The sequence below is a fragment of the Lampetra planeri genome, chromosome 28 (genome assembly GCF_965212315.1).
Source record: "Lampetra planeri chromosome 28, kcLamPlan1.2.h2, whole genome shotgun sequence".
Taxonomy (NCBI): domain Eukaryota; kingdom Metazoa; phylum Chordata; class Hyperoartia; order Petromyzontiformes; family Petromyzontidae; genus Lampetra; species Lampetra planeri.
In genome coordinates, this window is record NC_136134.1 from 8,884,084 (window position 1) to 8,908,883 (window position 24,800).

At 48.5% G+C, this 24,800-nt stretch overlaps 1 protein-coding gene across 1 annotated transcript; it reads left to right on the top strand.

Moving 5' to 3' along the window:
- The first annotated feature begins 672 nt into the window (after positions 1-672).
- Positions 673-24,493, top strand: ABCF3 (ATP binding cassette subfamily F member 3). Its single transcript, XM_078607800.1, has 22 exons — positions 673-824; positions 4,424-4,571; positions 5,111-5,190; positions 5,691-5,746; positions 7,079-7,176; positions 8,138-8,260; positions 8,537-8,641; positions 9,514-9,675; positions 10,361-10,441; positions 12,043-12,102; positions 12,480-12,536; positions 13,230-13,252; positions 13,681-13,736; positions 14,894-15,094; positions 15,686-15,762; positions 16,411-16,455; positions 17,087-17,219; positions 18,289-18,377; positions 18,613-18,704; positions 19,284-19,416; positions 19,788-19,875; positions 20,290-24,493. Exons 1-22 carry the CDS (start codon positions 680-682, stop codon positions 20,446-20,448), a joined length of 2,211 nt encoding a protein of 736 aa, XP_078463926.1. The 5' UTR covers positions 673-679; the 3' UTR covers positions 20,449-24,493.
- The last annotated feature ends 307 nt before the right edge of the window (positions 24,494-24,800 follow it).

Sequence of the window (24,800 nt, forward strand, 5' to 3'; positions counted from 1 at the left end):
CACAAGGACAAAAACACAAATATACACAACCTATATAATCTATATTTTTTGCCCGTAATTGAAACGGCCGTACGCCGTATGGACCTGAAAACTAAATTTCCCTGTACAAGAATACGGGGTAAATCACACGTATGGGGGTTGACATTTGCTATAACAATTGCACAGCAACCACCTTGCATGCAACCTAATCGCTCAGCCGTCTCTGCACGTGTTACATTTTTGAGTGACGTAATCGCAACACGTTCACGCCCCGTTGCGCGCGTCACATCATGTGACGTCATCGCGCGATTACGTCGATTTAGACCACTACGTCGCTCGATGACGTATTTACTTGCCACTCGGACTTTATCCCTCTTAGTGTGCTTGTGAATAAGAGTCATTAGGCCGAACAGGTCATCTTACGTGTTATTTTGAAGGCCACACACACACACCCCGGCGTTATTATTGACGGATGCGTTGTTGAGTTTGCATTATTTGTGCTTGTGCAGCACAAGCAATTCTGGCAACGTCGTCGCCAAATAATTAGTTTAACGTTGTTTTAATATAGCGAATGATGACGCCACTCATTCTAAACGCAGCCTCGCACGAAAACGTCATCGAGAGTTAAATCATTTCGATTTAAAGGGACAGGGAGTTTATTTATTTAGTTTAGACAATGACGCCATCGCCCGAATGTTGGATGACGTCATTTCCCGATGACGTCACCCCCACTCCCCTCACCGACAACGTCACCCGCCCGCCACGAGCCGCTATGGACGCGTGCGTTGAGTTGCTCCGTGAAGAGTTCCCGCTCATCGACAGCGAGCTGTTCGAATACGTGACAGGTGACGGCGGCGAAACCTCCGACATTGCTAGGGGCGCGGGTGTCGCTGGCAACGAGGCGCTCCGCAGGGTTTCACGCTCGCGTTTCACACCCACCCCCACCACCAACCACCTCGAGGCGATTAGGCCTCGACCGCCCTCGACTAGGCAGCTTCCCCCGTGCCGGGTCGCTTGTGGTCGGTAGGGAAACCAGGCGAGGTGGGGGGGCTCGCGCGGTCTCTCGCCCGCTTCGCGTGGCGGCGACCTCCACCAAACCCGGTCTGGACGTCTCTCGTCGCCGGCTCGGCCATATTTTATTATGAAAAAGTAACTCGTTGCAAAGTTCACGGGAGAAGAAGAAGTTGGTGTCGGTGACTTCGCGGGGATTGTGCGAGATGGCGGCGACTCGGGCAGGCCTTCATCCAGCAGTGGATTGAGTCTGGCCAATGATTGTGTAAATACAATTTTAGACAAACGCCGATGTCACCCACCGTGATTGAGCAGCGTCTGTGTAAATATCTTGCGGATATCCAGCAGCGCTTTTAGTTTTATCTTGGGACCGGTATCGACGTCCTGAGTACTGCATCATCAAATGTTGCCGAGATGATTGGTGTTAAGAGGCTAGAATGTTCCAGAATGTTATTTTTTGTAATGTTAGATTCCATTAATTCACTTCTTTCCGTTGCCCAGCGCTTGTGTCCAGCTGGTGTATGCAACGACCAATGAATGAATCGCCAATTTAAACTGATAATTCGGCGAAAGTAGTGATCCTGCGTGTGAAAATCGATTAATTAATGTAAAGCGTACGCTGTATAGTTATTGGTATACGACTAGATTTTGTATGTATACATTCATATCACCGTGGATTCGTCGAGTTAGAGCAGTGGCGCAGTAGTTGGCACAATACGATGGATAGCCGGGGTCCAATTCCCGGCCATGGCGAACGTGTGACGAGTGAAATATCTAAACTCGTCCATTCCTCCCCCCTACCCCTTGCCAACCCGCACTGACTGACTAGCTGGTTAAGTATTATTGCCCACCCGCACTGACTGACTAGCAGATTAAGTATTATGGTCACTACCCATTGCTCACCCGCACTGACTGACTAGCAGATTAAGTATTATGATCACCACCCCTTGCCCACCCGCACTGGCTGACTAGCTGGTTAAGTATTATGGTCACTACCGCTTACCCACCCGCACTGACTCACTAGCTGGTTAAGTATTATGGTCACTACCCCTTACCCACCCGCACTGACTTACTCGCTGGTTAAGTATTATGGTCACTACCCCTTGCCCACCCGCACTGACTTACTCGCTGGTTAAGTATTATGGTCACTACCCCTTGCTAACCCGCACTGACTTACTAGCTAATTAAGTATGGTCAATACCCCTTGCCCACCCGCACTGACTCACTAGCTGGTTAAGTATTATGGTCACTACCCCTTACCCACCCACACTGACTCACTAGCTGGTTAAGTATTATGGTCACTACCCCTTACCCACCCACACTGACTGACTAGCTGGTTAAGTATGGTCACTACCCCTTACCCACCCACACTGACTCACTAGCTGGTTAAGTATTATGGTCACTACCCCTTACCCACCCGCACTGACTCACTAGCTGGTTAAGTACTGAATGGTCAAACAACCACTATACCACTATAACCGAGATTACTGGGAGAGGCCTTCATTCAACAGTGAATTTACAGAGCTGTAAAGCAATTACATCTAGATTATATAGACTCGGGACTGCTGTAGATTGCCACGAGGTTATGCACATTAATATTACTACATTCATAGAATACTGTGGATTCTATAGATTTAACTGCTAGATTATGTTTTTTTACAATTGTTGATACTATTTATTGGCACAAATTTAGATTATTACGTGCCACACGGTCAAAACAAATGCATTTATCAATAATATTCGTGGAGAGAAGTGGGTTAATCAGTAGTGCCCTATTGCTGATGCGCGCTCGTTTCAGCGTGACAGGTAAACTACGTGATTATATCGATTAACTGCCCTATATAATACAACTATTGATTTCCAGAAATTGTCTTATGTCATGACCGTTCTCGCCAACGCAATGTGGTTTTATTAACCATCAGTTCAAGACTGCTGAGATTAGCGCCACCCCATGCTCACATGTAGAATGCACGGCCACTGTCATCGGTCATGAATCCTGTACTGTCCGTGGTTCGCATGTGTTTGACACGTGTCGTTGGAAAGTTTTATCGGAGCACAGCTGACGAGAACGGCTTCCAACAATGAGTATGTGGTCAAAGTAAAACAACTCGGGGACGTGTGTTGTAGACAGTGCGATTATCTTGGCTGTGTGTCCCATTCTGTCTGACACAAGTTTTCAGCTTTGTTCACAATCAGTCATGGTCAGTTCATTGCTGCATGAAGGCCTCTCCAATACTTTGAATCCGTGGCGAGTCACACTCGTATAGCTCTAATTACGATCCTAAAGTGACACAACTCATGTCAGACAATCCAAGACACTCAGTTTTAAAACTTAATGGAACGCATACAATCACTGACAGCTGCCTGGGTATTGTAACGATGTTAAAAAAGCAACTACTGTGCCACAGGGAAAATATTAAATGAGACTCCAGACATCTTCTTGGTTCTTTCGGTAAAGTCACGTAGAAGGGAAATAATAAAATAATAAATAATAATGTTATTATTTCCCTTCTTACGTGACTTTACCGAAAGAACCAAGAAGATGAATCCCTGCAGTCACGAACGCTTTAAATAGAAAGGGACTCCAGACACTTATGTCGCAGGATCCTGCATTGAGATGTTTGATCAATTCCACTAATGTTTGGCTTCATGTGGAAGGGAACAAGCGTGCCTGAGGAAAGCTGCATGCAAATGAGAGGGTTATATTAAAAGCTCTGCACAAATCGAGTCGAGCAGCCATTCCTGGTGCTGCCATATGTCCGTCACCTTGCTGCCCAAGCCTGACATTTCTGTGCAGCTTTTCATCCAAGTTATAACCAGATTTAAAGCCCGCTTAGCTTCTGAGGTTTGACGTAATTTGAGGATATTAAGAGTGATTTGGTCATGGGCAAATTATTCATTTAGGTCACTGGTGCAAACATGACACAGAAGTCACAGGTGGCAAGTGAAACTCTTCTACTGTATATTATGTAATCGTCCGTGCTCTCCTGCTCCACTGCAGGCGGCCCATCTAAGTCTACGAGTTGAAAATAAATATATTGTGAGTGAAAAGGTGAAGAGAGTGGGGATTTGCATGCCATTCATCATTTATTGTGGGGAACGCATGGCAAATTGCGAACACGTCTGCTTGCGAGGTGGTGCCCCTAAAGCGAGTCCACAGGATGTGGTACTTTGTCTTGTATTCGTGACATTTCAGGCGACCCAGTGCCTCCACTTGTCACGGCCATGTGCTACCAGTTGGGGCTCTTTCCACGTGACACTTGTATAATCACACATCTGAGGAGCAAGGAGGTGCGAAAGAAGTTCAACGTATATACATATGCTATACCTACAAGAAAAGGAATCTATATATTTTTTGTTGGGTTGAGTCCTCCATTAAATCGCTGCCCTGTGTTTCTGTCTGCGCCCACGTGTTTTTCATCCCGTGTCCCAGGTGTGCTCGAGTGCAGTGCTCTGGACTTTGAGTCGGCGGACGATGTGGTGGATGCGGTGGGTGATGTGCTGCAGGAGGGCTCGGAGGTTGTCAAGGACAACGAGGACATCAGAGACGTCTGCCAGAGGATGTTCAACGCGCTGCACGTGTACGTGCACGCCGAGCTAATCACCAACAGCTTTTAACGCTCCAGAGACCCTGAGAAATTAACAAATTTAAAAGTTTTTTAATGATACATGTTAAAGTGTAATACACTTATAAAAAGTCAAAAGTAAACGAATAAATGGATTAAAATAAAAATGATCATATTTGACCACATCTTTATGCCCTCTATCTCTGCTCTGAAGAAGAGCCATTCCTCTAAGCGTCAGAATAATATGTTATAAGAAAGGTACACGTAGATTTTAGTAAACCATGACAATTTATTTTGCTTGGCTATGCCGGGTGGTGGAAGGCCTTATTGCGCAAATTTGGCCAGATCATTACGTGGCCTAACCCAGAAATCTATCGTGAATCGGTATATCATGTCAGTCTGTTGAAGCCAATCATATTCTGCCGTTGCTGTCTCTATCCTGCCAGTTTTTTTTTATGTTCATCCAGTTTCATCGGGATCAGGCTAAGGTCACTGATTGGCTTCGAAAGTTATTTTCAGAGAACACAAATTATTGCTGCTGTTTGTGCCCCTAGGAATGGACTGAGTGGCTCAGGGAGGCTACAATCCAGGCTTGATACTCCGATACAGCTGGCGGAGATGGCTGGACATTTTGGTGAGTGCTTGTTTTTTTGGTCATGCGTTCTATTATCAAGATTTTTTAATCCAGTTGACCGTTATATTTTGTATACATTTTTTTATCTTGTCAAATCTCTCCACTTGGCAGCATGAATGAGTACACCAGTCAATTGACAGGACGTGTGTAGTGGAGTAAAGTGTGGCTATTCCCACCTTTAACAAAATGTCTCACCAGTGTGGAAGAGTAAGTCAAGGTACCCTATGAGAGAGGCTCTCCTAGATTATCACTTTAGCAGGCACCCTTCCGCCTGCAGTGCCATGAGCAAGCAATTGCAGGGCTGCACCTTTACCGTTTTTTTTGGCAAAAGCATAACGTTTTTTTAAGGACGAACACGTTTAAAACGTTTGTTTTCGTTTAAAAAGCATACTTTCCTAATCTTTTTGTGTACCTTAATTTAAAAGGCACGTAATTTTAATCGTTTAACCTTCCGTTTTTTGTTTTGCGTTTTCTTTTACTTTCGTTTTTTTTTTTTAAAGAACGCGCTTCCTCGAACGCAGCACACAGTTTCTTCGCAAAGAAAGGACCGAACACGGTGAGTTGTGGCCCCGCTGAGATAGGCGTCCGGGAATCCGTACGACGATGTAACCACGTACGCGAGAGGACAAGGAACGCGCGTGAAATAGGCTGGCGTACGTAAACCAGAGGTCGCAACCGGATACCCGATACCCGTACTCTACCCGATACCCGTACTCTACCCGATACCCGGCTACCCGTACCCGGCTAGGTACGGGTACGGGTACCCGTTTGCGACCCTGGTGCGGCCGGGTACGGGTACGGGTAGGCCGTAAGTCACCGGTGAGTAACCGTTTGTCACTCATTTCGGGTAGGGTACGGGTAGGGAACGAATACCCGTACCCGGCCGGGTACGTGTACCCATTTGCGACCCTGGTGCGGCCAGGTACGGGTAAGGAATCAAAACCCGTTTGCAACCTCTGACGTAAACACGGACAGTATTCGTACTGGGTTTAAAGCAAGGCTTCCATGGAACCCTTTTTACAAGGCGTGTAACAACTTCATAAAATACCATTCCTTCTTAGGCTCACGATGCAATGCATACAATCGCATATGTCAGAATTGATTATAATTAATGCAATTATATGTAAATGATACATGTGTTAATGCGGACAAAATTCGACTAGAAACGAGACGATACACAAGGGAATGGATTGTGACAATACGTCGACCCTACCTTTAACCTCTCTAACCCTACTCTCCTGCACACACACTCCTACAACCGGCAGTGTAAATGAGCGCTGTGTTGGTGTTGTATTCAACATCAGCGTTTATCTGGTGACGGGGACTGTGCGTGTGTTTGTCGCGTTGGCCACATGACCGCTTGGTGTTGTTTAACCGGACTGTGGCACATGCGCCTGTAAACCAGCAGTGTGGGGGCGCAGGTTGGTGGATAGCACAAATGTTGCGAGAATGTTGTGAAACTCCCTTTCCTGTGGGCATCGAGGTGCCATTCCTCGGCTTGCCCGGAGAAGGCGACACATCAAATGTGGACTCCCAACTGTTCCATCTGTACGGGATAGAGTTTTGCCTCCTCACACGTAAAGGTTGTATCCAGGCGCTCCAGTTTCCTCCCATGTATAAACACTCATTAATTCCCCGTAAACACCTTAATATATAGAGGAGCACAGAGCTCGCAGGTGGGCCTTTGGCACTCGCTCACTGCGTGGCTGTCTTTCCCACTCGTCTGTGGCTCCTTGTAACCTCCGAGTCATTCTCTTCGAGAGTGAGCGGATGCTGTGCGGTGCGTAAGAATTTTAAACAATAATTAAACGTATTATTATGACAAGAGACTCGCTAACAGCGCCGTGCGAGGCTAAAGCGGCGGATCGTTGTGCCTGTGCGTTGGCAGCAAGTGGACCAGAAGAAGCTGGGGAAGGCGGAGGCAAAGCTGAAGGCAAAGCAGGAGCGGCGGGCAGAGCGCGATACAGGTCGGCCCCGCGGCCCCGTGTAAGTCTCCCAGAGTCCAACTGCTCACGCTGTGCCTGTGTAGCGCAGGCTGTGTTAAAGGCTGTGTGTGTGTTGTACGCGTGCGTGCGCCATGTTAGTAGTGTTTTTGAATGTACAGTAAAACCTTGGATTGCGGGTAACTTGATCTGTGAGTGTTTTGCAAGACGAGCTAAAAAAATGTATAAATATTAATTTGATAAACGAGCGAGGTCTTGCAATACGAGTAGTACGTGTATACGCCTTGTCTGCCGAGCGTCACGTGATCACAACTGATTTCCGAGTGCTTTGATATACGAGTGCTTTGGATTACAAACACGTTTTCGGAACGAATTAAGCTCGCAATCCAAGTTTTTCCTGTACTGTGAATAATATTCAGCTCTCGTCGGTTCACTCGGTCACTCGCGCACTCACCTGCCGCCTCGTCGCTCTTCTATTGCCACGGCCATTGTGACTTTTCCTTTGTACTTCACCCATTGATCCCTCCACCCATGTTGAGGACTTGATCTACCACACTGACCGTTTCATCGTATCCACACTGTTCAACGACCACACTGTAGGTCACAACATTTGTCTTCCTGCTTCGTACCACATACAGCTGCAACTTTGGAATTCCCTGCCATAGTCTCTTTTCTCAAAAATATGTATGACCTTTCTCAATTTGAGAAATGTTTTTACTCTTATCTATTACAACTTTGAAAGTGCTGGTTGTTGTTGGCGGCTAAATGTTTTGGGGCATTGGGGTTGTGCTCCGTAACTGTATTACAATATATATGGTCAGCATCTTAATAAGTTGATGAATCAGCGCTGCCGGCTATAATGAGTTAAGAGTCTGACCATAGTCCACATCTCCCCATTTGCATCGACGTTTCCCCAATCAATGAACACATGAATGAATGAACAAACAAATGAATGACCACAACGGCAAATGAATGAATACATTCTACGGCTCCATTTGCTTCAGGATTCTGGAGGAGGCGTCGGCGAGCCAGGCCTCCAGCCGGAAGGACACCAAGCTAGAGGCCTCTGGGAAGAACAAAACCTTCGACATCCGCATAGAGAACTTCGACATCTCCTTTGGAGAGAGGTGTGTATGTACGCGTGTACTGACATTGCCAATAATACTACTGCTGCCGCTGATTCTTATTTTATCATTGCTTATTATCCTACTTTTTACCGTCGCTGCCACTGCTTTCTCTACTGCTTTAGCTATGGCTGCCGATGATGATTTTAGTATTGCTGCCCTGGCTCCTACTGCGTCTCCTATGAATTCTGCTGCTTCTCTCATTGTTGCTGCCGCCGCTTGAACAGAGCATGGTTTGCTCGACTGACGGACGCGAGCGTGGATGTTCTCCCGGTGCAGGTCGCTGCTGTGTGGCGCGGAGCTCTTCCTCGTGTACGGTCGGCGCTACGGACTCATCGGCAGGAACGGCCTGGGCAAGACCACGATGCTCAAGATGATCGCCAAGTGAGCGGCGCCTTTGGGCATCGGGGTGGCTCAGTGGTAACGCTTGTGTCTCACAGCAAGAAGGGCCTGGGTTCGATTCTTAACTCGGGCACCTTTCTGGGTGGAGTTCGTATGTTCTCACCTTGTTTTGTGTGGGTTTTCTCCGGTTTAACAGTTTACTTACAAATAAAAAGGAGCGTAACTTGTACTGGCCAAAATATCACAATGCTGGAAAATTACCTGCAACGTTACTCAATTGGGGTTACACGCAGTAACATTGCCCCCTGCTGCGAAAACTCGGGAGAATGCTTCTGAAAAAGAGTTGAGATTCAGTGAGGCTTTCCTGGGTAATGTGTGTCGTGGCATGTATGTATTGCTGCTAATAGGGGGCACAGGTGGTGCATTGGCCTGTCATCTCAGTCAGTCGACCCATGGCACCTGGGTCTGTCCCGTGACCTCCTGCCAGCGGGCGTTCGACACTTCACGTGGCCTTAACGTGCACATAGCCTGTCACAAGCGCCACGGTGACGTCACTGCCACTTCGTGGCGAATGGCGGTTATTGTTGTTGCGTCGCGGAAAACATGAGTACCTGGCACGGTGTGTAAAAACATCACAACTGGGGAGAAAAAGGTGGCTGCTCGATTGTACGTCTGTGAATAATTGTCTGGCGTGTATTTGCTGGAGCAATGGCTTGGTGGTTAGGGCGCTTTCCCAGGAACCCAGGGCGTTTCGAAGTGGTAGGCCTTCTTGTGGCCGCCGGCCGTATGAAACTAAATCGCGCTTCACCGATCATCCGTCGTTGCTCTAAAACTCACCCTCGTGCATGCACACTTTGCCGCCTCCCTCCTAACCCTCCCTGCTCCCCCCTCCGCCCCCCCCCCCCCTCCCACAGCCGCAGCTTGCGCGTACCCACGCACATCTCGGTGCTGCACGTGGAGCAGGAGGTGGCGGGCGATGACACGCCGGCGCTGCAGAGCGTGCTCGAGTCAGATACGGAGCGGGAGAGCCTGCTGCTGCGTGAACGCGAGCTCAACAAGCGCCTCGCCGCCGGCATGTGAGTCTTCCGTCACCGCCGGTGCCGGCGTCACTCAGCCGTGGTTTACGCGACAGAATCAATCAGAATCTGAAACTTTATTTAGACCGGGGGAGGAATCTGATGAGCCATGAAGCTCTTTTTCGCAGACATCTTGTGGGGCGCTGCCGGCCGCCTCCTGTTCTCTCTGGCAGCCAACCGGCTCTCTGCCGACGATGCGGAACATATATGTAGATATTATGGGAAAAATAATATTATTGTTTTACCATTGTAACATTGGGGTGAAGACTCAAAGTGTGCCGTCTGTTTTTATTGTAATCAGTTTTGGACATTTGTGGTCACGTGGCCACTGAGTCAATCGCTCACGACAAGCGGAGCAGCGTCTAACTAAGAAACTAGTGCCCGCGGATATAGAATTTACTTTTCTTTCGCAAGCACGGTTAATTTACAAACCCGGACAAGTCTGTCTGTGGATAATCTAGAGTGCCGTTTTTAAGGTTGGATAAGCTCTTTACTGACTTCATAACGAAGGTGCGGTGACTGTGCAGCGTCCAGGACGGCTGCTTGCGTTGTGGCCGAAACGTCGTGAGAATTTTATTTTATTATGTTTTATTTTTATTATTTTCCTTTTACGTGACTTTACCGAAAGAACCAAGAAGAAGCGTCCATGAACTCGCGTTGTTCTCTCATTCCGCGCACTCCGTAGAGTCGATGGCACGGAGGCGGCGCAACTGACCGAGGTGTTCGCCCGCCTGGAGGAGATCGAGGCCGACAAGGCGCCTGCCAGGTGACACACGGGGCTTTGCATTGTTCTGTTTCGTCTCCTGCCGTGTCCGAGTCGCACAGGGATTCATCATCATGGTCTCGAAATGTTTTGGACTTCCAGTCGTACTGAATGACCGTACTGATACAGGAAACGTGCCCTCGTTGTTAAAACACCTCCACGTCTCGTTAGTCTCGCCACGAGAATGATTCCAGGGTCAGTATCGTGGGTGTTGTCTTGTTGTGTGGGTATGTGTGTGTGGTGCGGGGAGTGGCGATGTCGTGGTTAGCGCATTGCGCTACGAACCTGACAACTCATGTTTGATTCCTGATCATGGTCGATTAAGCCTTAAATTAGGACCTGATACGGTTTGTAAAACATGAGCACTGAGGAGATGAAGGCGGCTGGGTGCAGTGATATCTACACCACCCGCTCGTGTGCCGTGTCTTGTTTGTTGTGTGGCGTGTGTGTGGTCTTGTTTGTGACTACGTCTTGCAATTTTTTCTGGTGTATATTTATGTGTGCGAGTATTGGCTCGGGCATTTGTGTGTTGTGTGTTTTCTTAGGTGGTCATCTCCTGTTTGTGTACGTAAGTGTTGTCTCATATGTTGTATTGTGTAAGTGTTTGAATTTTGGCTTGTGTGTGTAACAATATAATATAATTTGTCGCTCGCATACTTTCCATCCAATGTCGAGAGATATGGAGAATGATTCAGAGGCGTGGGAAACCACAGACAAGCCAGAAGACAGCGCCAGAACCGGTGCCAACAATTGCCCAAACTCTGTCGCCCTTTATTGGGATGTTTGACCAACTCAGTTAATGAGTCTTCTTGGTTCTTTCGGTAAAGTCACGTAGAATTGAAATAATAAAAATAAAACTTAATAAAATAATTCTCACGACGTTTCGGCCACAACGCAAGTAGCCATCCTCAGGTGGAGAACAGATCTGTCGAGGAGACAGTCATTCAGACTTTGTCTCCTCGACAGACGGCTACTTGCGTTGTGGCCGAAACGTCGTGAGAATTATTTTATTATGTTTTATTTTTATTATTTTATTATTTCAATTCTACGTGACTTTACCGAAAGAACCAAGATGATGAATCCCTGCAGTCACGAAAGCTTTAAATAGAAAATTAAATCCGTTAATGAGTGTTTAGACACGTGGAAGGAAACCGGAGTACCTGGACATTACCCACCCTTGCTCGGGGAATAACAGTCAATCCCCATACAGATAGAATACAGATAGGAACTAATGCACTTGCTGTATTGCCAAACCCTGGCAAGCCAGGAGATGGCGGCCTCGGTGACTGCGAATAGAGAGGGAGTTTCACGATTTTGTGCAGCATAGCCACGAGTGCCTGGCACCGGTAGTGTATTTCCATGGTCTCCTCTGTGTGTGTTGTGTGAACGATTGTCACGTACGTGTTTGTCTATTTTCCATCCCATCTGTGGCCCCGTGTGTGTGTTTCGCGCGTGTCTGGGTAATTTAGAATATCCCGCAAGCGAGTTGCCAGTGGCTGTATATAAGATTCGTTTTTGTTCTCTGATTGGATACATTATCTTCACGTTGGCAAGTACGTGGCGCTACGTTTTTGAATTGACACCCGTTTGGGGAATGCTTACAGGGCCTCCGTCATCCTTGCCGGCTTGGGCTTCACGCCCACGATGCAGCAGCAGCCGACGAGGTGAGGACAAACCCATCATCACCAAACCCCCCTTTTTCGTTGCGTTTGGTTGCCAGCTTCCCGATAGCCGGGGGGGCGGGGGGGTTTGGGTCCTCCACGAAGCTGCTTCTCGGGGAAGAGCCGGCCACGGCAACCACGAAGGAAAAACTAAACAATAGACCGTGGACGCGCCGCAACAAACGGGTGGGACACAACGCCGCACGGATTTACAACTCCCGACGACAGCGATTTATCGTTGCTACTCAATTAACATCCGTACAAAAGAATAGGAATATTGAGGGGTTGGCGACCGTTGATACTCGCTGCTCCAGCGTCGCGTGCGTCAATGTCGGCGGCTCGCGTGCACGCATTCCTTTTTTGCTATTTTCCGTCAACAGGGAATTCTCGGGAGGGTGGCGCATGAGGCTAGCGCTCGCCAGAGCACTCTTTGCCAAGTGAGTATCACTGCACAACACACGGCCAAGGTTTTCGTACGTAAAAGTGAAATGATTGTTAGCAGTGTATATTAGGTCGGCCTATGACTCGGTCAATGGGAATATGCCGCGTATCATCAGATCTTGGAAGCTACGCAGGGTTGAGCCCGGACAGTGCTTGGACGGGTGATCACCATGCACAGAAGGATGTTATTTAGGCTGCTGCGAGCTATGTGGTGAATAGCAGAGCCCAGCGCTGCGAAATCCATTGTTGCGCTGTACTTTCGTGCTTTCCCATCTGTGAACCACATCTTCGCGAACCCGCACTGACCAGTGCGTAGTGAAGTATGGTCAAACAGCCCTGGTGACCGACACGCCACGTGGAGGAAGCTTTCATGCAAAACACATTGTCACTGGTGTTTAACTTGGTATTGATGATGTTTTCCAATGGCTGTGGCTCAATTTTGCCGTTTTCCACATGTCTTTTTTTTGCGTGGAAAAAGCGGTAAAATGCACACAGATAAGTGTGACCAATATGATGGGACAAGAGTGGTCCCCCCCCCAACGTCAGCGCAAAGTAGAGGCGTTCTCATGTGAACAAGTTTAAATCTGGCAGAACATGTCTCGAGCTTTTCATAGCTCATAATATTTTTTGGAATAAGAGTTGTGTTGAATTGATTGAGAGTAAAACTCATCATGTCTGTTGTCCCTCAGGCCTGACCTGCTCTTACTTGATGGTGAGTTGGGGCCCTCTGAAATCCATGCTTGTTTTAACTGTGGTTTTTTTTATTTGTAATCTATATGTTTGCTTTATTATTATGTTTGTTAGCCCAGGATAGCCTCACTATAGGATAGCCTCACTATCCTGGATAGACAAGTAAAAAAATGAGTCTAAATGCTCCTTTTCAGGAGGGTGATGTGACGTTTTTTGCAGTATGGGGGCGATGTTGTTATTCGTGTAATCCAAATTGAGTAACTTTGCAGGTAATTTTTCAACATTGGGATGTTTTGCCAGCCCCACTTACATTGCATTTTCTTTTTGTATATTTAAAACCTGTGAAAGCCCATTGGCACACCACGTCTCTCACAGGAGAGACCTGGGTCACGGGCACATGTGTTATGTTTGTGTGTGTCTCTCTGAGCTATCATGGTTGTTTTGTCACAGAGCCCACCAACATGTTGGACATCAGGGCCATCCTTTGGCTGGAAAACTACCTGCAGGTGATCATCACCTCTTCTCCTCGTACATTCACAGTCCTACTCTTTGGTTCTTTCGGTAAAGTCACGTATAAAGATAAAATAATAAATTAAATAATAACATACGACGTTTCGATTGCAACACAAGCAATCATCATCAAGTATAAATGAAATAGCAACAAAAAATCTAACCAGAAAACTATAGACAGACATATAAGCAGACAGATATCTATGTATCTTGGTGATATCTGTCTGCTTATATGTCTGTCTATAGTTTTCTGGTTAGATTTTTTGTTGCTATTTCATTTATACCTAATGATGATTGCTTGTGTTGCAATCGAAACGTCGTATGTTATTATTTAATTTATTATTTTATCTTTATACGTGACTTTACCGAAAGAACCAAAGAGTAATTCCTGCAGTCACGAAAGCTCCAAATTCAAGATATTCACAGTCCTCATGTCAATCCACTGCTGGAAGAGAGCCCCTCCCCACACCGTGTGGGTTGTGGTGGGGGGCGGGGGGGGGCGATGCTTGACCAGGCTTCACCACGCCGGCCAGTGCGGATTGGTGGTGGCGAGGAGCGGAGACGCTATTGCACAGATGTAGAGTTCCACTATGGATCTTGCTGCGTTGCCCTCTGCTGCCCACCACGTAGCCTCTGCAGCAGCCTGTGACATCCTGTTTGTGCGTGGTGGTCACCTGTCCCCAGCACTGTGTTGCAGGCTCAAAATCTTGCTTAGCTTCTGCGATCTGACAATATCAGGCACATTCCAGGTTCATTGGTCATAGGGTTTTTCTACTTGGTAACAATTTCATCTGTCTGTCTTTCCCATGTTGTTTGTTTCGGTGTCATTTTGCCTTTGTTTGGTGATTTCATCTCTCTGTAGCACTGTCTGTTCCTTTGCACATGAAGACAAAAAGGACAGATAGATGGAGGGACAGACAACAGCGTGATTTTATCTATCTGTCGTCCCTCTGCCTGACTGCTTGGCCATTCCCTCTATGGCTGATTCCATTTCCCTCTGCCTTTATCAGCGCTGAGTCAACCTGGGGTGAGACCCAGGACCAGTTCAGATAATCACCCCTTAGTGTTCGCCGTATCTGGGAATCGAACTCGGGCCGGCGGGTCAGTAGCGCTGCACGCTAACAGCGACCGTGTCGTGTGCACGCGCCCACAGACGTGGAAGTCGACCATCCTGGTGGTGTCTCACGACCGCAACTTCCTGAACGCGGTGGTGACGGACGTCGTGCACCTGCACTCGCGCCGCCTCGACGCGTACCGCGGGGACTACGAGGCCTTCATCAAGACCAAGGAGGAGCGGCTCAAGAGCCAGCAGCGCGAGTTCGATGCCCAGATGCAGTACCGTGAGCACATTCAGGTGCGTGCATGCGTTTGTGCTTTCACGCTTGCGTCACGCCGCGTTGTGGTGGGCGGCGGAAGGCAGCGTGAGACTGGACTGGCTTTGGCAGCTTGGTTTATTCGGGGGCGGTGAAATGACAGAACGGTAGCACGTTCGTGTTCACCCGCTTGTTGCAGAGGTTCGCGGTTGTAAATTTGGCAGGCCTCCCTGGTTATTACTGCGGTTGTGTTCACCAGAAAAAAACACTTCGCATCGTCAGTTTACTAGTGGACGTTAAAGATGCCCTGCTGTCATTCGCAACACTAGCGCATTGCCGGCGTAACTGTCCAGTTCAGAAAAATTTACTTCAAATTACTAAATTTGTATTTTACACGAAGCAATCGTTTCCCCCTCTACTGGAAGCATAACGCGCAATTACAGGTGTGGTGTTAAATCACCCTTGTGCCCACAGGGACAGCAGCAACTCAGGGTGCCCTTTCAAACCGCGTGAGATGAGACGTTGATGCGAGTCGCTTATTGCGTGTAAAGCGCCCCCAGATGCCCCGACGTCGATTTTTATTATTTCTGAACCCGTGGTGCTAATGACGGAACGCGCTTTTCCTCTCGCAGGTATTCATCGACCGCTTCCGGTACAATGCCAACCGTGCCTCCCAGGTGCAGAGCAAGCTGAAGCTTCTGGAGAAACTGTGAGCCTCTCTTTCATAGTTGGCAAGGCGGGAGTTTGTTATGGCTGTTGGGGGTAGCTGTAGGGGTGGGGGGGGAGTCTTCTTTGCTTGATCAACATCGCACTACGCATTACGAGATGTGTTTTGTGTATTTCAGGAGGTGGTGGTAAAACAACAATGCATTCTTGAATCCATCTGTCCAGAGCTTTGTGTTAACCCCTTATGTCGGTGGATTTATTCAATGGGGTAAAGGCGATTATTGTTGTTGCTGCTGCAAGTATTGTGGCATTCAGAACCGTGGTCATTGTAAGCGTAGTTTGCTCTTTTACTTGTGTAAATTTTTTTAAATATTGTTGAGATGGTGGCAGCTTGGGGAGGCTTTCATCGAGCAGTGGATTAACCATGGGTGACGATGATTTGTGGTTTTTATGTATATATGTTGAACTTTATTCGCACTATACGTAGCCAACCATGCTAATCGGAGGTGTGGGGGGAGGACAACAGACTACACACAAACTCGGCTAACTTAAAATTAGAATGGCAAACACTTAAGTAGGAGTGCGATTGATCATTGTGGTTGTAGCTGTTCACCTAAGCTGTCATTTCAGTCCACAAGCTGCCTCGATGTAACTCTCATAACCCGCGTCTTCTCTTTCTGCCCACATGCAGTCCACAGCTGACGCCGATAGAGAAGGAGTCTGAGGTCATGCTGAAGTAAGTTCTTTGGTACCTTTGTCGTCTTTGCTGGGCCTTCCCAGCTGCGCCTCTTAATCCGCTACAAATGACATCTCTCGGCTTGTTTCGCTGAGTTGACTTCACCTTATTCGGCATGTCCCGCCGCGACCGCATTGCGGTGAACGTAGCGACCTCTAGTGGCTGGAGGGATCGCGGGAAGCCACTACATACAACAAATACAAATTGAAGAGTTGCACTTAGGTGCATGTAATGTGTGCAAGTCTTGACTTAAAGCTTTCGTGACTGCAGGAATTCATATATATTTTTTCCTGCCCCAGCAGCTCTCCCGCTATATTTTTTCACCTGATGACGATTGCTTGTGTTGCGATCGAAACGTCGTGATATTATTTTTCTTATTTTTCTATCTACGTGGCTTTACCGAAAGACCCAAAGAATATGAAAAATGTGTGCGAGCTTAAGGAATTGATGAATCGATACATCATTTCACGCCTGAAAAAGGGTCTTGAGTCTCTGAGTAAATAAACGCCATCATTTACAATCTTGAGATGCACGCGATTGAATGATCGATTAATTCACTCGCTGAGGTTTCCGCGCATGCGTATATTCCATCGTGACCCCCCCCCCCCCCACCGCCTTGCGATTGTTGCAGGTTCCCCGACGGCTTTGAGAAGCTATCGCCGCCCATCCTGCAGCTCGACGAGGTGTTGTTCCACTACAACCCCGGGGATCCCATCTTCCACAACGTCTGCCTCTCCGCCGACTTCGACTCGCGCATTTGCATTGTGCGTCGCCCCCTGCCACCACCGCCGTCGCGTTTCCTGCACCACCTCTCACCCCGATAGTTTTTTCAAATGTGCCCCATCCCGGCGCTGCCGCGTTAACCTATGGCTGCAATCACTCCCGACTCTCCTTCATGCGCGCCCCTCCGCTCCAGCAATTGAGGCCTCCTGTCAAACCCCAGTGGCGTGGTTGACACGGCCCCTTGTACGCAAGGAGTGAACTGGGACCATGTGTTCAATTTTGTCCCCTATTTGTAGCCCACAACTTGGACCCCTTTCTGATCGTAGGCCTCGGTGCAGTTGCAAAGCCTGCACACTCAACAGGGTGCCACGGTGTTAAGATGTTAACTACCTCGCATGGTATACAGGAGGTCGTGGGTTCGATTCCGACCCTGACGCCTGTTGTATATTTGGAGTTTGCTTGTCTCTCTCCCCGTGAACGCATGGATTTTTCTCCGGGTCCTCTGGTTTTTCCCTCCAGGTTTAGAAATATGTGTTTAGATTATTTGCCTGCTGTAAATTTCCACCGAATGATAATCCACTTCGTCGAGCTATGATTTGTGGCCAGGTCGCTTCTGAGAAAGAGCTACATAGCTCAGTGGGCCTTTCCTGGTAAAATAAAAATAGTTTTGTTTTGGCTTCCTCCAACTGGTAAAAACCCTCGGTCGAGGTTTGCTTGAAGGAAGGAAGTTCCTTCCCTGCAGCTGCTCCCAATGTCTGGAATGTTATCTTTTCTCTATAAGTACGTACTACCGAAGACCCCCTGTCCGAAGGCGTAATACATGATTCTATATCTGACTGTGTGTCCATTGTCTGTGTGTGGTATGTCTCTGTGTGTGGTGTGTATGTGGTATATGCGTGTGCGGTATGTGTTATACTTGTGTGGTATGTTTGTATATTTATGTGTGCTGTTTTTTTCATGTTGGATGTGGGCATCTGTGTTCTCTTTGTGTGTGATGTGTGCGTCTTATGTGTTTTGTGTGTTTGTGTGGTATATGTGTGTGCCCTGTGTTTCATGTTGGTTATGAATGTGTGTGTGTGTCTGGTATATATGTGTGTGTGCGTGCCACAGGTTGGAGAGAACGGGGCTGGCAAAACGACCCTGCTCAAGATTCTCATGGGGAATTTATCACCAGTGCAAGGCATTCGGCACGCACACAGGTGATTCTAGTTAGTACACATGCATACTAAAGAAAAACAAATCCCGCAAATAGCCATGGGGAAATTACTGTTATCAAGCGCCTGTTAAGGCCAGAATGGTCCATGTGTGACTCGCTGCTTGCCTGATGCTGTATAATCCGTGTTCCTGACTGCACTGCTTGCCTGTGCTGCCTGTGCGGTCTTGTCTCACCTCTGTGCCCTGCCTGCGCTGCGGCCACCATCTGGGAACCACCAGGAACCTAAAGCTGGGCTACTTCAGCCAGCACCACGTGGATCAACTCGACCTCAACGTTAACTCGGTGGAGCTGCTCGCCGCCAAGTTTTCAGGTCCGTCTCTGACAGATCGTTGGCTACGTACGGTGCGAAAGACGTTGTAAACACACACTTGCGTGTGTGTGTTCGTAGGAACCTAAGGTCACGCAGCATAGACCGGAGGTTGGAGAGCCTACGGCCTTGTGGGCCAAACATGACCTGTGACTTCACTTCACTTGGCCGGCAGCCACATTAAAGCCGACTGTCACTGCAAGAATCTTCGCCGCACTAATCAGCTACTGCAGGGGAATATTTTTGACTCGGCAAAAACACCGAGTTTCTCATTTTAACGCTATGTTTCGGTCACTTCTGTCACTGCAAGAACTTCATACTCGATCGATACGCAATTACATTTTGCGGTGGATGTGTATTATTTCTTGTAAGACATCAACGCGTTAGCGATAGGAAAGCAGGCACAGGCGTTTCATTCGCACGGTAAAGATGAACCCACGTTTTTTTTGTCATTCCAAAACCGTGAAGGTGCGTAGCTAATAGCCAAAGTTATTTGGCAGGGCCCCAGCTGCAGAGAAGGGAGCGAACGAGAGTGGGTGGCTGTAGCGGGTGGCTGTAGCGGGTGTCGTGTGCGACACACAGGCCGCTCGGAGGAGGAGTACCGCCACCAGCTGGGTCTCTACGGCGTGTCGGGAGAGCTCGCAGTTCGCCCCGTCGCCAGTCTTTCCGGGGGGCAGAAGAGCCGCGTCGCCTTCGCACAGATGACCATGCCCAGGTAAGAGCCATGCTCCAGGTGAGAACCATTCCCAGGTGAGAGCAATTCCCAGGTGAGAGCCATTCCCAGGTGAGAGCCATTCCCAGGTGAGAGCCATTCCCAGGTAAGAGCCATGCTCCAGGTGAGAGCCATTCCCAGGTGGGAACCATGCCCCAGTGAGATTTTCACCATCACTCGGAGCTTCACCGGATCCTCTGGTGAACATGTGACCACATTTTTACACTCCCCAAGTGAGGACCTTGCCAAATTCTTCTCTCAATGGTTGCAGTCTCACCCAACTTTCACCCTCGCCATGGGGAGGTGTGGGCGGGTTGTGGGTGGAGTGGTGGTGAGTGGTTTCATGACTGCCCCGACTGTGTGTCGCCTCCCAGTCCAAACTTCTACATCCTGGACGAGCCGACCAATCACTTGGACATGGAGACCATTGAGGCGCTTGGCTGTGCCCTCAACAAGTTCAAGGTGGGCACTGCTTCTGTTGTGTGTCGAGTTCAATAAGCAAATCGTCGTCATCAAGGCATCGGATCAGGGGTGGGCAAACTATGGCGTAGAGGGTAACTTGGGAACATCCAAAACGTGACGTCGCTCTCGCAGCCGTGATGTCGCACCTCCAATTATCACGGTTGGCTACGTATGTTGCAAAAGAAGTTCCATCATGTCGCATTCATCAGTGCGATGTTGCATTCGCCAATATGACGTCGCTCTTATCGACGTGGTGTCATGGTCGCATGTTTTCACATGAACCTCTTGCCCCCCCCCCCCGGTGGGGAGCTCTGAGTATTGCAATGTGTGGGCCCCCCGCACTTGAAAAAAAGTTCACGCGCCCCGAGCATCGATGGCGAATGATGGATTCTCGGCGTGCGCTTCTGTCCACAGGGCGGCGTGATCCTCGTGTCTCACGACGAGCGGCTGATCCGCACGGTGTGCCGCGAGCTCTGGGTGTGCGAGGAGCGCGGCGTGCGCAGGGTGGACGGCGGCTTCGACGAGTACAAGCACGTCCTGCACGAGCAGTTCAGCAAGGAGGGCATGATCTGAGCGCCGCAGTCGCGCCGGCTCGCGCGATCACAGGCTCCACCCCCCTCCTCCCGCCCCACTCGATCGCTTATCCGGCTGCTCGCTCACCTATGTGCTGGTTCATCCACCTACTCTCTCGCTAATCTTCTTACTCGCTCATTCATGCACCCGCTCGCTCGCCCATTCGCTCGCCCATTCGCTCGCCCATTCGCTCGCCCATTCACTCGCCCATTCGCTCATCAACCCACTCACTCATCAACTTGGTCGCTCACTTATCCACCTCTCTCGCGAATCCACTTATTCGCTCATTCATGCACCCACTCGCTCGCCCGCTCGCTCATCAACCCACTCACTCATCAACCCACTCACTCACTCATCCACCTACTCTCTCACTAATCCACCTACTCGCTCTTTTCAATCACTAGCTCATTCATGCACCCGCTCACCCGCTCGCTCGCTCATCAACTTGGTCGCTCGCTGTTCCACCTACTCTCGCTAATCCACTTATTCCGCTCATCCACCTGCAGATTCATCTCTTCACTTGTTCACCTTCCGGTTCATCTGCCTAATTGCTCGATTGTCCTTCTGTCTGCTCGTTAGCACCTTACGGTTTTCCCTTTGGACGCAGGCCTATTTGGCAGAATTGATGGGGAGGGGGGGGATAAATAAGGGAAACGTTGATGATGAAAGGGTGCCTCGATCAAAGCGCACCGAGGCCTGTACAGCACATTGTTCACAGTTCGATTTGTAGCGCGTAGGTGAAACAGCCGGTGCCGTGCCCTGCGTCTATGTGTGTGTTGTGCGTCCCCGGCAACACGAGACGTACACAGACTTGCGCGCGCACAAGCGAGACATTGTTTTTGTCATCGGAAAATCAAAGTTGCCTGCTTTATAGCCGCAAACGTGCGCCACACAACCGCACGTCAACTTGGGAAGATCATGATTCGTGATACTGCACATACATCGCCATCGTCAGCAGCATCGGGAAAGGGGGTGAGGTTGCCCCACCCGGCTGGATATGCGTTCCCCAGTCGCCACTTTTTCCCCGTGACCTTCATCGCGGGGTGACCCCACTGACACATAGTGCCGTACCCTGGACTCTTAAAGATGGAGCCTGTGCGTCGTCCCTGTTGTTGCAGCGCAGAAATATTCCCGGAAATTTTTCGCAGTGCGGTTTTTTGTTTGTTCTCTCCTGAAAGTGATTTACGTTTTTGCAGTTACGTCAGAACGTGTGGACAGTGGCCTCTGTTGTTGGCTGTGTGTGGTGTTAAAAGGAGAACGGCAACGCAAAAAGAACAGACGGTTTATTCATTGTCAATTTTAAATGAGGGAGAAACACTTGAACAAAAAAAGACAATTTGTTGCTGCGCTCTGCGTAATAGGATTGTTTATGAGTTTACGTAAACTCATTCAAGAGTGCCCAGGAGGATTGAAGGACATACATTAAAAGTGTACCCTAACTCAATCTCCTCACCTTTTTTTTCTAATTTATTCACCCCTATTAATATATGACAAATAGTCATTAATCTTCATCTGCTAATGCCTGGTCCGTCAGTTTGTTGTCTAGAGACCCCATCAGAGAATGATCTATTCTCCAAATTCGCGATACGATGCATCTTGTTTAAACACCCTCAGTCATAAACCAACTTAGAGGGAAACTAGAGAACGACTGAATTTTAAGGAGCAGTTTTTTTTTATTGATGTGGATAGAAGGTTTTAAGGAAAAAAACATTCAACACAACAGTCAGTCTTTAAACAAATTACTTGGTGATGCTGCTGCTGCATTGGCAGTGGTGCAGAAACATAAACAAGAATAACACTGCCTTAAAAATAAAAATTATATAATGTGGCATTTCAGGCAATGGGCCTTCATCATAGCATATTTACGTTTTTCGAAACCGTCCTTCTCAGCACGTTCCTGAGAAGCACCATTGCCTCAAGTCGCCTGTCATATAATTTTTTATCTTAGGAAATGTTATTGACGCAAGCGAGTTGTTTTTTTTCGTATCTCAGCTTTACATTCGTTTGGGGGTGACTTTTTAAATATTTTGTTCTGAAAATCTTTCGATTTCTCCACTTGCACACGGCGTGTATCCATTGCACCTGATCATTTCATACCCATTGACATCGAATGATGATGATGATGGTTGTTTCGCGTGCACAGCTGCCTAGCCAGCTGAGAATTGCCCGTGCTGCTGCTACGAAACCCGCGTTGCGATTCCCGGCTTCACGTGTTTATTGACGCCGAGCGTAAAGTTGTAGCCTCCCCTCGTCCACCAGAGCGACCCGGAATGTTGCCGTCGTTACAGATGAGTGGATTTATTTTTGAACCCCACTCTTCGCTCGACACCCATCCGAGGAGCAGACGAGAACCAGTAGGAGAGCAACAGCTGACCTGTGACGACAGATTGTGCGCAGTCGATTAACGCTCGGTCTTGAGTTGATAGCAAAATCGCTTATTAGTCGTTCGTGACGGCTCGCGAACACGTTTTTACGGTATTTAACAACGCGCGCTTAGGATTTATAACCTCCGTTATGTTTTTTGGGTGCAATTGGTCCACGTTCATGAATTGATATTATGCACCCTAACGGAAACGGAAGGTTCTATGTGGAATGAGCGCAAGGTTTTGTATCGAATCATGGACTTTAAACCTCCTTCATGAGGCTGGTTCTGTGTCACATTCAGACAAAGATTTATCTTTTCATGTGAAGCCACTTTGTCAATCCGCTTGCTGAATGAGGGCCTACCCCACGCCATATGGGCCATGAGGGTTTTATTGACCATGCTTTCACCATGCTGGTCATTGTAAGTTGGTGAAGAAGGGAAGAATAGATGTTGGGCCATAGAAATACAGCACAGCAATGGAGTTTGCTGCGCTGCCCTCTGCTGCCCATTATAAAGCTTCCTCCCGATGACAACCTGTTTTGTACTTGGTGGATACCTTTCAAAATACTGAGATCTGATGATGTTGGGCACATTCCAGGTGATTTGGTCAAAGGCACATTCGTTGATGAAACCCCTCGTAAGAAGTCATGTATTCTACATTGAATGGCCATGTTAAATCTCTCAACAAAACAATGGTTCCAAGGGTGTGCATCAGATTAGACGAGGGTTATTGATACATCTGGTTACGGCTTCCGTGTATGACTTGGCTGGTATTTTACAGAATAGTTTCACGCAAACCCTGACCAACTGCAGAACTCCGAACGCCTTATTTTAGTCGCCTTTTCTGGCGAGAAATAATCAACAAATCATTGTGGATCTCGTCAGACCTGGGGCTCGGTTTTTTTTTCTGCCCCCATCGCTGTCACCTGCGAGCCTTTCGAGCGGCGCGAGTCTCGATTTTATGGCAATGCTGCTTTGTTGTGGTGTCATTGGCGGAGTTGAGAGGAGGGGCACTACTAACGTCAATCCTTCACTCTGGGGTGCTGACGGTGCAGCGCCGCCACCGCTTGTAAATATCAGACTGGTGGTGTTTGGCCAACATTGGCTTGGCCACACCCGACGCGAGGAATTTATCAATATTTAACATTATTTTGAAACCCGTGTAAGGTCACAACTGATGCTGGGTCTGTGCTAAAGCCTGGGGCTGACTCGTCCTGTTTTTAGAATCGAAAACCCCACAAGCTGACAGAAACGCTTCGGAAGCGTTCAGTCACGTAGCACGGTTGGCAATGGCCCTCACGCAAGGAATGAAAAATGGGGCTCCCTCTGTACGATTTCTCTCATCTCCGTAGCCCAGCGTCTGGGCCCCCAGTGCAGTTTCACCGCCTGCACACTCGAACAGCTATGCCACTGGAAGCACTCGTGCAGCAAAGGTTGTTTTTTTGTTTGTTGGCGGTTGGTTTTAACCGACGAGATGCTTCGTCGAGTGGAATCGGCTCATGAATTGTGTTTAATCTATGCAGTTGCTCCCACAATTGGGTGAATTGTTGCTCTGTAAAGGTTGCCCCCCCCCCCCCCCCGAGCTGTGGATTTCGGCCAGCCCGGAACATGCCGCGTGGTTTTGACAGTGACTCGTCGTGCTGCCCTCCGCTCTCCATTGTAATAAAGCATCGACTGCGATCCCGTGCTGTGTGTGTTGCTGCCGCATTGCTGTGAAGTTAAACGCGGTGGAATATGTCGTGTTGTAAATAATGCATATTGAATGCAATAACATCTCCACGGAACCAGAGTGAAGTGTGCTCAAATTGCCTCCACCACTGGTCACAGCTTGGGGAAACGTTCATTGGAATAATGGTGCTGGCCTGGGAACGTGTGATTTCCCAGCCTGCACTGTTATTCGGTTGTTGTGGTGGAGTTTTCTCGTTATTACAGATTGCATTACTGTTGGCATTCTGCACGTAGGGGCCTCGAGGTTGGAGAAGTGCCG

Coding starts and splice junctions, on each gene's coding strand:
- ABCF3 (XM_078607800.1), top strand. CDS start 680: ATGACGTCATTTCCCGATGACGTCACCCCCACTCCCCTCACCGACAAC. Junction 9,676..10,360: donor AAGCGCCTCGCCGCCGGCAT/GTGAGTCTTCCG, acceptor CGCACTCCGTAG/AGTCGATGGCACGGAGGCGG. Junction 18,378..18,612: donor GGCATTCGGCACGCACACAG/GTGATTCTAGTT, acceptor GGGAACCACCAG/GAACCTAAAGCTGGGCTACT.